Source organism: Rhagoletis pomonella, unplaced genomic scaffold (assembly GCF_013731165.1).
Source record: "Rhagoletis pomonella isolate Grant_MI unplaced genomic scaffold, Rhpom_1.0 Rhpom_scaffold_02163, whole genome shotgun sequence".
In the NCBI taxonomy this organism is placed as follows: Eukaryota; Metazoa; Arthropoda; class Insecta; order Diptera; family Tephritidae; genus Rhagoletis; species Rhagoletis pomonella.
This window is the reverse complement of record NW_023460717.1, coordinates 2,404-18,735: the sequence shown is the minus strand read 5'-3', so window position 1 is coordinate 18,735 and position 16,332 is coordinate 2,404. Positions and strand designations below refer to the sequence as shown.

General features: G+C 37.0%; 1 protein-coding gene across 1 annotated transcript; it reads right to left on the bottom strand.

Annotated features, from left to right (window-relative positions):
• Nucleotides 1–14,854: 14,854 nt before the first annotated feature.
• On the bottom strand, nt 14,855–15,700 carry LOC118753180. Its single transcript, XM_036488050.1, has one exon. It carries the CDS (start codon nt 15,698–15,700, stop codon nt 14,855–14,857), a length of 846 nt encoding a protein of 281 aa, XP_036343943.1.
• Between the last annotated feature and the right edge of the window lie 632 nt (nt 15,701–16,332).

Below are 16,332 nucleotides of genomic sequence, written 5' to 3'. Positions count from 1 at the left end.
ATTAAATGCCACATTATTTAAAAGTGATTAAATATTGGCGTTTAAGATATTTACACAGTATTCCTTATGCACACATACATATATTTTTTTCTTTATGTATATAATAAGGCTAGATTGAATTTCGAGGGCATCAATAAAATTGTAAAAATGGAATTTTAGTTTATCAAATTATAGTCATATTTTACTCTATGTAATTTTTTTTTCCTTTGGTGAGACACTAATCTCAATACACTAGGTTAATTATTTTATAGAAAGAAAATTTCCATCGTTTAACTTTAACATTTTGAAGTAACTTAAATTATTAAAATTAAAAAAATCGTAAATTTTCAAAAATTACAAAATAGTTGCGACAGATATTTTATTTCGTAGTACACTCTTGAAACTTCATAGATATGGCGTATTTGATGTCTACGTCTATTACCTCAAACATGAACATTCTATTTGAAAACTTACCAAAGTTATAAAAAAAAAAATTTTGATTTTTTTCGAATGACAAGGAAAGAATGTGTAGGGAGAAGGGAGTGACAAAAAAAAACAAATGGGACTTGTTCATATAGTACATCAGTTTCCGATCGGACTAAGATCGGATTGAAGATCGATCTAGCTTTTTTGAAATGTGATCCAAATAAATGGGAATGGGAAGGGTCTTTCATTAGGGGAAATTATCTCATAAAACAATTAGAAATAGTCATCGTATCCTAACTGTACAAAGAAAATTTGAAAGAAGTTTACCTAATTTAGTGAATGAAAATTAAGAAAAAAAGGTTTTGTGTACCCATCTTCAACTTTTTGGTGAGTTACGACCAATAATAAGTCTAAAAAAATCTGCCCATTCAAATATGCGACAACCTAATGTACATACATATACAGTAACTGATATGTAAATGCGAAATTGTATGCATTAAGTTCTATGTTGCATTGGGATTACCAGCAGCGTATGTTTTGCTTTAATTGTTGAATGGAACAAGACTATCGCAGCGGCTTCATGACAAAAGCAACACAGCCATCACACACACATACATACATACATACATACATACATACATAAACAAATATGACCACAACAGGACTCTGAGCATCCAATGTAGCGTATGACAGTATTGCTGTAAGCGTAATAACAACGAAAATGAAAGCAACAACCATGAGCACAAATGCCCGAAAAGCAACAACAATATTTGCTTGTACTTGAAAAGCTAACTAGGCAGCTATGTTGTATGTTGGACATAGCCTTGGGATTAGCTCAGCTTCAACCGAGTGACAAATTTGTTTTTCGTTTCGTTTTTGTATCCGCAAATTTGTGTTCGCCTCTGTAAGTGTAGATATGTGTGCTTTCCTTACAATTTCGCATACCATTTAATTTTTTTTTTTGTTTTGGTTCTGCTCTTCTGCATACAACAACATTTCGTATTTTGCTGCTCGTTTATTTTCATGTTCGCAATTTTGTACATTAAAAGCAAAAAATCGACATCAAGCTAACAAACAGTAATTCGCTTTAATGACAAAAGTCAAAATGTTGCATCAGAGAATAAGCATTTACTCTTAAACATAGAAAAAAATAAAAATAAAAAACATGTGATACACATACCTGCATACATACGAACTTGTATCCCAACGAACAAAGGTTATCATAAAATTGAATGCCCTCTTTATCTATGTATGTCCATTTTTGAAATCCGACAAAAACCACGGGCTCCCCCAACGTCACAGTAATTTCAAGAGTGGGTTTTGTCCGATTTTAAAAATATTCAAGACGATACTTAAGGAGGCTAATTCAAATGTGTATACCAAATTTGGTCGAGACCGGTCAAATAGTATGAGGGCGGTGCCACCCCCAATTCCCAAAAATTTCTTGAGAAACCCCTGTTTTGCTAAAGAGCGATTGTAGATATCAATTTTGAATAAGTATTGATGAATACCTAAGCCACATTGTTAAAAAAGTCTGAAATTCTGGTACATACACATACACATATAAATTCAAGGCCGTAATTTCGACAATTTATATGCGATGGCAATAAATGAGATATCGGTTTATTTTAAAATAGATTTATTTTCAGATAGTACTCTATATTTTGAAATTGTAGAATTTTTCGATGGTCCAAATTAAAAAAATTTAGACAAACATGCGTCTTTTTTCTAACTGACTAGATGAAAAATCCCAACAAGCCTAGTCCGATAATAGATTATTATAAACCATTTTAAAGACCTACATATATATTCTCCCTTCTCAGATCATATTAGATCTTGGAAATCGAATCAAAAATGGTCATTCAAAAACTCATAAATCTACGAAATCCTATTTTCTGACCTAAAGACAGGTCGCGACCTCTAAATGACCTTTAAAAAATCTATAAAAATAGGCAGTAATATTTCTCATATAAACGAAAAACTCTCTATAAAATTTTTCTTATCATTAGAAACATAAAAATTTAATTCTAATTTAAATTCAACTTCCGCTCAAATCTTTATTGGGTCATACAAACATAAGTAAGCCTACATACAAGTTTCTATATTAGACATGAAAGACAATTACATAACTGGTTGATAGCATTCATTGGATGCCTTTAACGCCTGGCTGCCTGACTTTGCGTTGACTAGTCTGGCATTATTTTTAACATTCTTGAATTCGAGCAACAACGGAGAAAACTGCATTGGCCTCTATAGTCGGCTAGCAAGCAAAAATTCGTACAAATTGCTGTATTTCGGTCAGAATTCAAAAGTTTTCGGAAATTTTCCCCAAACGCACCACAAAAGCATGCACTGCAATGAAATGGAGCATTATATGAGACCAGCCAATGCAGCTGCAAGTATTGCTTTGCAATGCTTTTGGCGCAGGACCTAAGCCATGTATGTACTTATGTAATTAGTTATGTTGCATGTGCCAATTTGTTTAGTTTTACGTTGTTTACAGCCATATAAATAATCTTATTTGTATTTATGTAAGAGTTGGTATTTTAGTTTTTACATAGCTGTGTAACATTTTTATGAACTATCGTGTTCTCTTTATTCAGCAGTGCTGATTTGCACAGATGTAATCATTTTTATGCTCAAGCGCACTTGTGCCCCTGGGGTATTATCGGGAAAGACATATGTATATTTTCCAAACTTGGCTCAATTATTTCCTTAAGTCTAATTTTACTTAAATATAGAAATCGGAAAAAATCACTTCTGCTTAGAACGATTTTGTTTCATGGTAGCAGTTTAAAAAGTCATTACTTTCGTAAGGACTATAAGTTATCTATACACGCATATAATAAAATTGTAACAGGCCGATGTGTGTACATAATAATTTCGTTCGTTTAGGTTGTTCACAATAGTATATTTTTGACAGCTGAGTTGCTTTGTTTACATATTAAGCAAACTAAAAGAAAAGAAACGGTCTTCATTGCTCGTTTCCAAATCGAATGGTGGCTGGTTTTCATCTGCTGGAGCCGGCTCAGGCGAATCTAGGCGCTGATTATCACTTATATCTAGGCCGAATTCCGCTCCTGGTGGATTCACACAGGCATCAAGCTCGAGTAATCCAATTATGGCCTCCTCAATATTTGTATACGATTGAATCCTGTCGGTATTCAGCCTTATTTTGTGACATTTTCTTTTTGGTCTTCGATTTCATGTCAGCCCACACCTGAAAACACAAAGCTGAAATTTTCTTATACAATGAAAAAATTACTTTAATTCACCTTAATCCACTTTGCTGTCGTTCTAATTGGTGGTCCTAAACAATTGAGCTCCAGCGCAATATCTTCCCACTTTTTTGCCGTCTGAAGCTTCGTACAAATCCCTTTCGCAAGTTGAGGATTTTCTTCCATCAATGAAACCAGCCTTTCGAGTTGCTGTTTAGTACTCACGACCTTAGACCTGCATGAAATTAATACAAATTGTTTAAAATTAGCGTTTAGACGCTAAAAAATAAAAAACGAACGCAAAATACTTACATTTTCAACAATTTTCTCACACTACGCTACAGCATCGAAAGCAAAATTCTGTTCGACTGAAAATTCGATACTCAACGAAAATTTCGACAGAGTTGCATAGCTCATAATACCAATTTTACATTCGATCTTCGATAACCAGCGAAGATCGAAAATCGAATGCAACTCATAATAAGGGCCTTGATGCAGTTCTCCCCGGTATATTTCTAGAGATCTAACTTAAAGTATAGAAAGAAAAAAAAATAGAAAGTTGCCACCTGTTTGTAAATTGCAGTTTAAGTAAACTGATAAGATAAAGAAAATATTTCAATATGGCTGTTAAAAGAAAGAGGTTAAAGGAGACTTAAAGCTGAAAATTTTTTTGTGGAAGGTTGCCAACTGTTTGAAAATTTAATTTAATTTAATTGATAATATGAATTCAATATTGCAACTGGAAGGAGGTTTAGGAAAGTTTACTGCGAACATAATTTTGAGGATGGTTGCCACCTGTTTGAAAAATTTTATTAAATTAAAATTGATAAACTAAATGAAACACATATTACCATACGGGTATCAAACAACACAAAAATACTTTTAAAGCGCAGTGAAGCACGCTGGGTATTTGCTGGTTTGATAATAATTGTTAGTGGGAAAACTTTTTAAAGCCATCAATAACTATTATTTTTATTATTACAAATATTTAGGTGAAATTTTTTTATACAATTTTTTTTAACACCGTTTTACTTTTAACTCGACTCCAATTTAGTTTACTACTATACGTATGCTTATCTGTACATACATTTCATTTCAAAATTGGCTAGTTTCAAATGGTAAATGAAAATAAAAAATATATTTCTAATTAACGATGAATAACTATAAAAATAAAGCCGGTTTTTATTTCGTATAATTCGAGAATCGACACATTTGGAATTTGAATGTTAATTTACAAATCATGCCGTATTATATTTACATCTGCCATATATACGTACAAGTGTGCGTGCATACATTCCCAGTGGGAAAATGTAATGTATAGTAATCGAAAAAATAATCAGTAAAACAACCCTTTTCACATTCGGAAATGCATTTTTTGTTCCAGGTCGATGTCCTAAGAGGCATTAGATTTTGCATTACCTAGTATTGAGAAATGAATGTGTTTTAATATGAAATTTTTGAAACTTTTTGAATAAATTAGAACTCTGATTACATAGATATCTGTAGTATAATCAAGAACGCATAAGAAGTACATTATGTTATACATATATCACGCATGTAATGCATGCATTACTACTTTTCCGACTGGGTTCTGTTAGATACATTCGGCATAGAAAAACGGCAAAGCAATGCAAATATTTCAACAAATTACCAGGAATAATTAGCATGCGTGCTAAATTTTTTTTATTGCTGACCAGGTTGGCTGGTTTTCATCTAATGAGCAGATCCATTGACAGCCAAATGAAAGCAGTTTACCTATGCTGCGGTATGCGTTTCATACGTGAAACCTACGGATATGTGCGGTGGCGAGTAAGTAAATAGGGACGCGACATTTTAACAAGTTTTGATTATTACTCTTTTGGTTTATTAAATGTTTATTATTCTTTTATATAAGTATAGCCTAATATCTAACAAAAGCAATGTAAGTCAAAATTTCCAAGTTGGTACCAGTTTTGCTCAACGAATTTCAACAAAAGTTCAGCAAAATTTCAAACTTTTGTTTCAGAATAAACAAAAAAAAAAATGCCTTAACTAAAACCATCTAAGACCGAAATTTCAGGCTTTATGCAAAAACTAGGAAGCTTCGACATTATATCATCAAAATTTTAAACAAAGTTTTTAAATTAATTTTTAAAGCTTACTAAATGAAAATGAAATGGCTTTGAACTTGGCGTTGATTTATCGCATGTTCGACTATTTTTTAAATATTTAGCTATACTAAGTATATATAATATGAAAAAAGGAAAGAATTATAGCCAAACTTGTTGAAATGTGGCATACTTATTCATTGGCCCGCCACTGTATATATGTGTTTATGCATATTTGGATGCACGTGCGCGTCATTTCAGTGCCATATTTGTGCGTATAATACACACGTACGTACGTACATAAGTCAGCATGTGCATACAATTTTCACGTTATTTTCTGCCAATTAATTTGTATCGGATTTTAAAATTATTAGATTATTTAAGCATAATTAACATATTGGATTGGATGCATGGCGCAAATTCTATGGCGCAGTTAACGCATGAACACCACGCATGGCCACATACGCACGCAAAAGCAGTTAGTATATGTACATATGTATTATGTAGATAGCATTCAGATTTATAAGGATGCGCATTTCATTATTTTTATTTAGTTGTTTATTTTTGTCTTTCTATATAGATATGCATGCACATAGCTGCATAGTTATTTACATAGTTTCAGGGAGAAATTCCAAAAGGCCTCAGCGCTAGCGTGCGGAAATTTCGAATATGTACGTACATATATATATTCACATGTGATGATCGCAATGTTTGAAATTTTTGAATTCTAAATCGAATTAATTGCATATTTGTCGAAATTTGCAATTTCAAATAATTATTGCGTACATTCACATGTTCATTTAAAAACATTGCATACCATATTTATTCCGATCTTTATTTGCATATGTATGTAAAGAGATTTTCAATTTTTAGCCGACAAAGGCCGCGAAGGAACGCCATCAACGATATTAGACGCCTAATTCTGATAAATTTTGGATGAAGACCTGGCAAAACCCTAGGAAAACTTACGGCAATATTAAGCGTGACTCTGCGAGACTCTTTATTGCGATTGAAAGCCACTGGTATGGTCAAGAAAGTCGGTGACAGGGTGCCTCACGAACGGAAGCCAAAAGATATCGAACAGCGTGTCACTATTTCTACAAGTGCTCCTTCAACAGCAAAAAGCGAATGCGGTTTGGCAGTGCATTGTCACCGGCGACGATAAGTAGATTCATTACGACAATGTAAAGTGCCACAAAGCGTATGTTAAGCACCGGGAACCCGGACCATCGAAGGCAAAGCCAAATATCCATGGCAACACTACAATTCTCTGCATTGGGTGGACGCAAGAAGCTCATCCGCCACTGAGATATCCAGAGGCGACCCGTTTCCGGTTAACTCGTCATCCGTCTCGTTGCCATGAATGCTGCTGTGCGGTGGAACCCAGATCCGTGCAACTACATGCCTATTTATCAGCTAAAATCTTAACGTTCTCTCTGAACAGGTGATGTTTACAGAGCAGATAATAGCAATGCTGGTCCCTGCTAGCTCTGAGGCTAAAATTATTCTGCCAACCTCTTTGATGACAAAGACTTTTCTGCCTGAAAAACATTGGCCGAATTGGGTAGTCGAGAGATCTTCACTCCAAGTTGTGGCAAGTAATATATCTTTTATATTAGCAATTGTATGTAGTATAGGCACACTTTCTGGCCAAAATACATTATTTTTTTTGTGTTTCAATATAATTATATTTTTGTTGGTATTCACACAGTATACAGTAAACCAGCCATTGACAATATGCTTATTTGAAAATTAATACATGAAATATTGTGCATGTGTAATATTTTTTTATCATTAACCCATAGGCAACGGCAGGTGCAAAAGTACCCACAAATGTTTGTTGATATATTCGAAATGTAAATTTAAACAGCAAAATTAATAAAAAAACAAGTAAGATCAGCGCTCTCTTCGGCTATGCCGAAGGCTCCATACCTTTCAAGAGCATCTGAAAATTTAACGTTAACAGATTGCTGCATTTGAAAAAATTTATATATTCACAGCAGACATAGATAGAGGAGATACATATATAAAAAATTCTAGCTAAACAATCAGAGGTATGGAAGATATACCTTATATAGCACAAATCTAAGTGATTTTCACTGCTGTGTGATCGGTACGTAAACCGGTAACAATTTAATGGGTTTAGCTTCCTACATAAAGGAGATACATATATCGCAAAAACTGGTATCTGAACAATCAGTGGTACAAGAGATCAAGATTATACAGCATAGATTTTGACGATTTTCTCAGTAGACTTTGTATTATTATTTAAAAAATAGCTTACGAAATTTATCGGTTTTAGCTGTCCAAATAAAAGAGTTTTACAGTAAAACCCCATATCTGAACAATCAGTTGTATGGAGGCAATAAATAGGTTTAGTGGCCCGATCTTTGTTAATTTTACTGTAAACTTTCTGTTGATAATGAGTGAAAATAGTGCGAAATTTCATGTTTCTAGCTGCATAGATGGAGTAGTTATAACAAAAAATCGCATATCCGAACAGTCAGTTGTATGGGACCTATATGTAAAAGTGACCCGATCTTTGTTATTTTCACTATAAGTATTCTGTTAATAATGAGTGGAAACGGTGCGAATTTTGATGTTCCTAGCTGTATAAATGAAGAAGTTATGGCAAAAAATCTCATATCTGAACAATCAGTTGTATGGTGGATATAGGTTGTAGTGACTCGATCTTCGCCATTTTCACCGAAAGTATTCTTTTGATAATAAGTGACAACAGTGCAAAATTTCATGTGTCTAGCTACTTAAATGGAGGAGTTATAACGAAAAATCTTATATCTGAAAAATCAGTTGTATGAGAGCTATATGTTATAGTGACTTAATCTTTGTAATTTTCACTCTAAGTTTTCTGTTGATAATGGGTGGAAGCATTGCAAAATTTCATGTTCGTAGCTGTATAAATGGAGAAGTTATAACGAAAAATCTCATATCTGAACAATCAGTTGTATGGGAGCTATAGGTTATAGTGGTCCGATTCTTCCGGTTCCGACAAATGATTAATACATTATAAAAATACACCCACCTACCAAATTTAATCCGGATATCTCGAAAACTGAGAGAATAGATTGCATACAAACAGACGGACAGACAGACAGACAGACGGACAGACGGACAGACGGACATGGCTAAATCGACTCAGCTCGCCGTTCTGATCATTTAAGTATACATTTTAATAGGTCTATCTCTTCTTATTCTGGTACTTACAAACATCGGACCAAAGTTATAATACCATTTCATGCTCATGAAAGGTATAATAATAATAAAACAAAAGTATTGTTAATTACTACATGGGAGGGAGGTGGGCGAAAATTTAAACAGCAAAATTCATAAAAAAAAAAATTATAAAACAAAAGTATTATTAATTACTAAATACATGGGAGCTGGGCGTGGTTATTGACAGATTTCGCAAAAATTTAACACTAACTCAAATTATACCAAAGACAATTCGGCACCGACTTCCGTTAAAATATCTCAAATTTGTTCGAGTTAGCGTAGTTACAAACAGACACGGCTGAAACAATTCTTCTCGTCATCGATAATCGATGGGACTATTTTCCAAAGTCAACCCTTATTCGTTCAATTATTCACTCAAAGTTGTGTTCGAAACGCGGTATGACTTATGTAGGAACCACATCCGGTCACAACCCTTAACTCATCACTCCTGATTTTCTTGAAATTCTATTTTTCCCGTTATTTTATTTTATGTGACTTGAAAATATTTTTCACTATAAGAAAATATTAAATTTGATTTCATTTGGGTTAATGAAAACGACAACTGTGAAAAAATATCAACCAATACATTCAAACAAATTGTCAAATAAGCATATTTACATTTTTTGTTTTGCCTACCTGGATTACTGTATACTGTGGGTCATGATAAAAACATTACAAGGTAAATTCATTCTCTCATTTCGTCGGCCATGATTTTTTTCTGACGTTTGCCAACATTTTAAAATCATATAAAATTGAAAATAAAAAAATTAAATTGTTCACAATTGTTGTTGTTTGAGATTGAAAATGAGAATGTGTGTGTGAGTTTGAGTTTTGATTTTAAAATTATATTGCTGGCAAACGTCAGACTGCCTCTCAATGGTTTTACCTTGTTATGTTTTTATCATGCTGTGGGTATTCACAGTTGTCACAATATCCAAACTTTCTTTCAATGTCAAACTTTTTGTTTGAAGTTTTGTTATACCCTTTATGAAATAACCAATATTGCGTTAATGAACGCCAAATTTGTTCGGATTTCTTCAACCTGTAGCAATATATACATATGTATGCTTGCATTGTATCAAGGCGAATTCATACAAGGTGGTAGAAGGAGTATGACAACACAATTCGCCTTATGTCACACATTTCTATCGTCCCTTGCTCCCCGAAAATGTATAAAATGTTGTAAAATATGCAAAAAAAAAACGTAAGTCGAATATTCCCAGATATATGGAAAATAAGATTTTTCAAGCATTTGCTTAGATTTGCCAGCCTTGCTCATCATATCTTTTACTTATCCCACGGATTAACCAACCAAATCGAATACTTAAGAAAACTAAGAAAAAGTGAACTAAAATTAACATACACACTTACCTTTACATATGAACATATATACAAGCGTATAAGTATATGTATCTAACAATACTTTTACATGCAATTAGCTACTTTGTTTCAATCGCAGATTAATCGTATGTGTGTACTACATACTTACACACGCAAAAATGTAGCTGTGTGAAAGGAAGGCTAAGAAAACCGCTGCCAGCAACACACTTAGCCTTTTTGCCTACTTTGAAAACCAATTAAGTTCGTAATTCTTCACACGTCCATCAAGCCGTCAAAGTCGATGCACTAAATAAGGTCAATGTAAACGTTTAATTTCCCCTTACGTTCAGCACAACTATGTATGTAGAAGTCATTGCTGCCAACCGTTGGCGTAAGTGAAATAAGATGGAGTGCAAGATATCCTTGATGAGCACCCAGCAATGAGCTGAGCTCTATTAATTTCTCGTTTATTTTTCTCTTTCGTCTGTTAATCAAAATACTGCAGCAGACACATACATATGTATAAATATTCTGCCAGACATACATACACACATACACACATAATTATGTACATATTTACTAGTTTAGCAACAATGTTGGAACTATTCGTTTATATTTAGTTCAATATGTAGAATGTTACTATGGGCTAAAGAAGCGGCTAAAGCTTAGTTGAAAATGGTTTCCAACGGCGCGCGATGGCTCTTAAATTTGCCAGCATCTTGTTGCTTTAGTTCGCACCAGTGTGGTTAGTGGTGAGCCTCATCTATCAAGTTATATGTCCAATAAACATATGTGCGAGTAGAGGGTATTTACTTACCCAGCAGCAATAGGTAATATGTAACTTTTAATTGAGTTGGTTAATTTCTCCGCACTCCATTGGAACCTTTCAGTAAATAACCTACAGTAGTGCTTACGAGATGTCTGGTATTAGAGAAAGTGGGGCAGCGTATAAGGTAAGTGTTGCAGCGCAGACCTATACGTTCGCAAAATTTGGGAAACCATACTTAGTTTTATTCCTACAGGCGAGTATCTAGAAGCCAGGCAAAAATTAAATTTTAGGCCACGAGATTTGAACATTCCGAAATACCGAAGATTTTTCCTTAAAATTTTAACCACTTCAACTTCTTGGTCCCGACTTTGGATACTTCATCTCGATAATTCCCTCGAGCAAATAAGATATAGATTCTAGCCATTACCAGAGTATTTGGAAAATAAGTATTTTGAAAACTCGTATTTGTGATTCAATTCGGTTCAAATGAGCAATGTATATTACATGGCACACTGAGACTAATTAAAAGGTTTTAGCTGGTTTGGCTAATTTTATGTTGAAATAAGAACCACGTTTTTCTCCGCTGACTAGCAAAAGCAAAATCACAATTTTCTTTATTTCCTCTTCTTAGTTTAGGGTTGCATTTTATCTTACATACTAAAATATTCAGGGTTGCTAATTTTCATAAGTGATAATTATAAGTTGAGTTGCCACCTACTGTAGAATCGCTACAGGGCTCCCCCGCTAGATATTACCTTATGCGGCTGCTGCCTTGACCTCGTAACTCGTGGTGGCAGCGCTTCGCTGACTATCGTCGACGGCACTTTGGCTACTGTTTGCGTTCCTTCTTCCAAAAAAGCGGGCTTGAGGCGGTCAATGGAAACGGTGATAGTTTTTTGATTCCTGAGAAGCTTGAAAAATTTCTCGTTCCGTTTCAGCACTTGGAATGGTCCTTCGTACGGCTCTTCCAATGCTGTACGCACGCGATCTACTCGAACAAACACGAATTCGCAATTTTTAAGCTCAGGTTGGACGAATGTTAGCTGAGCCCCGTGGCGAGTTGTTTTCCCTGGCTGAGCAGCAGCAAAGTGCCGCCGTAATTGCTTAATGAATTCCGTTTCGTTTAGCTTACTTTCGCTAGGGCAAAAAAATTCGCCTGGTACCCGTAATTGCGTTCCAAAAAGCATATCAGAGGGACTTGCTCGAAGATCTTGTTTGATGGCGGTTCGCAAGCCCAGTAGGACCAGTGGGAGAACTGCGCACCAATCCTTCGTTTTGTGGCACTTTATAGCGGCCTTAAGCGTTCTATGCCAGCGCTCTATCATACCATTGGCTTGGGGATGGTAAGCCGTTGTTTTAAGGTGTCGTATCCCCATGATGCGCATGAGCTCGCCGAAAACTGTCGACTCGAACTGCCGACCTAAGTCGGTTGTGATCTGTACGGGTACGCCGAAATGTGCAATCCATCCCTCAATTAAGGCGCGTGCAATCGTTTCTGCGGACATATCCGGGATGGGTATTGCGGCTGGCCACCGAGAAAATCGGTCTATACAGGTAAGACAGTATCGGTTATTATTCGATGTCGGCAGCGGCCCTATGATATCCAAGTGGATATGTTCAAATCGGCTATCCGCTTTGTTGTAATCACCAAGAGGAGCTTTAGTATGCCGTTGAACTTTATTTTTCTGGCATTGAATACAGTGGCGCACAAACTGAGCGATCTCCTTCGCCATACCTGGCCACACGTAACGTTCCGATATTAGTTTTTGCGAAGCTTTACGTCCGGGATGTGCGAGGCTGTGCAATTTTGCGATTACCTGTTGACGTAGGCTGCTTGGTACAATCGGCCGTAACCTAGTTTGTTTTGCGTCGCAGATCAAGACTGCGGAGCTGTTGGGTATAGTAATTTTCTTCAGCTGTAGTGATGAATTTGATGAAGATAGATATTCCTTCAGTTCCTCGTCTGAGCACTGTGCCTTCGCGATGACATCGAAGTCTAGCGCGTCCATCGTCTGAACTCGGGATAATAAGTCGGCAACGTCGTTCTCTTTCCCCGGCAAATGCCTTATGTCGGTAGAAAATTGGGAAATAAAATCTAGCTGGCGGGCTCTCCGAGGAGGTGCATCGTTTACGGTTTGTGTAAAGGCGTAAATTAAGGGTTTATGATCAGTGTAAATTACGAATTGCCTACCTTCTAGTATGTGGCGAAAATGCTGAATAGCCTGGTAGACCGCAACCAACTCCCGATCATACGTTGAATATTTTTCTTGCGCTGACGTTAGTCGCTTTGAGTAGAATCCGAGCGGCTGGTGTACATCACCGATGATTTGATGAACTACGGCACCCACTGCGTTGTTCGAGGCATCGGTCGTTAGAGTCAGTTCCGCAATCGGGGACATGTGACTCAGGAGAGTAGCGTTGGCCAGTTCATCTTTACAAGCCGTAAATGCTTCGTTGGCTTCCTCGTTCCATTTTATGATGGTTTTGTCGTGTTTGATGTTGCCCTTTATTAATTCTTGCAATTTTCGTTGGTTGCTCACAGCGTTAGGCAAAAAGGGGCGATAAAAATTGAGCATTCCAAGAAAACGTTTCAGATCTTTGGCCACAGTTGGTTTCGAAAACTTGCGAATCGCCTCTACCTTTACATCCATGGGTCTGAGCCCTTCCGCGCTGATGGCGTGGCCGAGGAAGTTAACTTGAGTTTTGCCAAATTGGCATTTGCTGGCATTAATGGCCAAATGATTCTTCTTTAAACGTTCGAAAATTTCCCGTAAATGTTTTTCGTGTTCGATTGGATTCGCAGAAGCCACGAGGATGTCGTCTATATATGCAAATGCGAAATCGATTCCTTGCAACACGTCGTGAATGTGCCGCTGAAACGTCTGCGCTGCGTTTCGTAAGCCAAAAGTCATGAAGTGAAACTCGAAGAGTCCGAACGGCGTCGTAATTGCCGTTTTAGGAACATCTTTTGGCTCGACAGGTATCTGATTGTAAGCACGTTGTAAATCTATTACCGAAAAAATGGATTTCCCATTCAATATATGCGTGACATCGTGTAAAAATGGTATGGGGTATCGGTCGGCGGTTGTTACGGCGTTGAGCGACCGGTAGTCCCCGCACGGTCTCCACTCGCCGTTGGCCTTGCGCACCATGTGCAGGGGACTAGCCCATTCGCTGTTCGACGGCGTACAAATACCCCGCTCTAGCATGTACTGAAACTCACGCTTTGCTGCGTCTAGTTTTTTCGCCTGTGAGACGGCGAGGTCGTGCGAAAACTGCGGGACCGGTTGTAACTATGTGGTGTGTTACTTTCGATGACGTGCATTTCTTCGCGTTGTTAAGTATACTTAACTCCTTGAACTCATCTAGCAGACTAGCGTATTTATCTGGCGCCTTGATAGTTACAACTGATGATATGTTCGCGTGGATAGCGTGACCTTTAGCTTCGTTAAGCGTCGTTCGGTCGTGAAGCATGTTGCGTACTGGATCCACGAGTAAATTGAATTTACGTAAAAAGTCTAAACCGATGATGTGCGCTGAGACGTCTGCTATGATGAAGGTCCACTCAAAGTTTTTTCCCAAACCTAAGGATAGGCTCATGCGTCGTTCGCCGTACGTTTTGATTGACGTGCCATTCGCTGCGTATAATTGAAGGTTTACTGCTTTCCCACATTTGTCACTTGGTCGAACTGGTGTAACGGATACATCGGCCCCGGTGTCAATTATGAATTTAAGTTTGGTGTTGCTGTCCGTGATTGCGATGCGTGCAATGTTGCTTACGGGTTTGTCGAACGTAGACAGCCGGCGGTCTGACTCCCCCATTAGTTTTTTGACTTCGAATTGAAACCGCAAGGGTCGCGACATTTTTGTGCATTGCGGCCGAATTTCGTATGAAACCAGCAGAATTCACCAGGAGCTGATTTTTTCGTTGTAAATTTTGAAGAAGGCCGTTTTGCAGATGGCCTAGATTGTTTACGCTGCAGTTGATCGAGCTGCCTCTCTATTCGCTCAATACGGCTGGATTCACTCGTAGGCTCCACCTGTGTTTCTAACCTCGTTGCCATTGCCACGTGGTTGTGATCGCTGACTTCCATGATTTTGTCAGCTAATTTGGCCAGTTCGGGCAGTTCAGATGTGGATGCCTGAAGGATAGCGCGAGTCTGAGGGGGCAAACGCTGAAGCCAAAGGGATTTGAGAAACTCGTTGCTTATTCTGTCTCGGGCGAGACCACTCAGCTCCCGTAAAAGTTGTGTGGGCCGTCGGTCACCTAGCTCGCATTCAGATAAAAGTTTTTTCATCTTTTTCTCTTCGCTTTCGCCGAACCGGTCGATGATGCACTTTTTTAAGTTTTCGTATTTTCCTTCTGCTGGTGGTTGTAGCACTGCCTCCGTAATTTGCGCTAATACGTGAGATTCAATGGATGCGATCACAGTGTTAAATTTGGTTATGTCCGATGAGATTCCAGCAATGCAAAACTGGGCTTCTATTTGCGCGAACCAAATCTCTGGTCGCTCAGCCCAGAATGGTGGTATTTTAACGCTGACTTTATTAACGAAAATACCATTGCTTTCTTGGTTAAGCAGGTAGTCGTTGTTGGAAGGTTTTTGCTGGACATCGCTTGGCGTAGTTGCTTGATGTGGAGCCGGTGTTACTTCGTTCTCGGCCATTTTTTCGAAAGGATGGTGCGTTGCGAAAATTAGTCGTCGGGGTCACCAATTTAGCTGGTTTGGCTAATTTTATGTTGAAATAAGAACCACGTTTTTCTCCGCTGACTAGCAAAAGCAAAATCACAATTTTCTTTATTTCCTCTTCTTAGTTTAGGGTTGCATTTTATCTTACATACTAAAATATTCAGGGTTGCTAATTTTCATAAGTGATAATTATAAGTTGAGTTGCCACCTACTGTAGAATCGCTACAAGGTATTTACTGTAATTTATATACATATACATATGTATGTATGTACAGTCACCAAATCACCAATATCCCACTAAATCAAGCTGCTAAATTAGTTGGAAAGTAGGAAAAAAATGAAAAGTAAGAAAAAAGTGCTAGTGCTAGCGCACTATTCCATTTCTGAATTTTTTTTATTTTGTATTTCACTATTTTCATTGTTCTTAAGTCATCGCAAAGACTAGCTGTTATCTTTAACTGACTGCACTCACCAGTATTCGATACTTTATGTTCGCTAAAGTATGTTTTTTGTACTGTTTGCCATTTTCTGTTTTTTTTTTTATTAGTTCTTCGGCTACGAACTTCGTAGCTTAAGTATTTTCATTCACACACCTTCATGCCAGCCCA

Coding starts and splice junctions, on each gene's coding strand:
- LOC118753180 (XM_036488050.1), bottom strand. CDS start 15,700: ATGGCCGAGAACGAAGTAACACCGGCTCCACATCAAGCAACTACGCCA.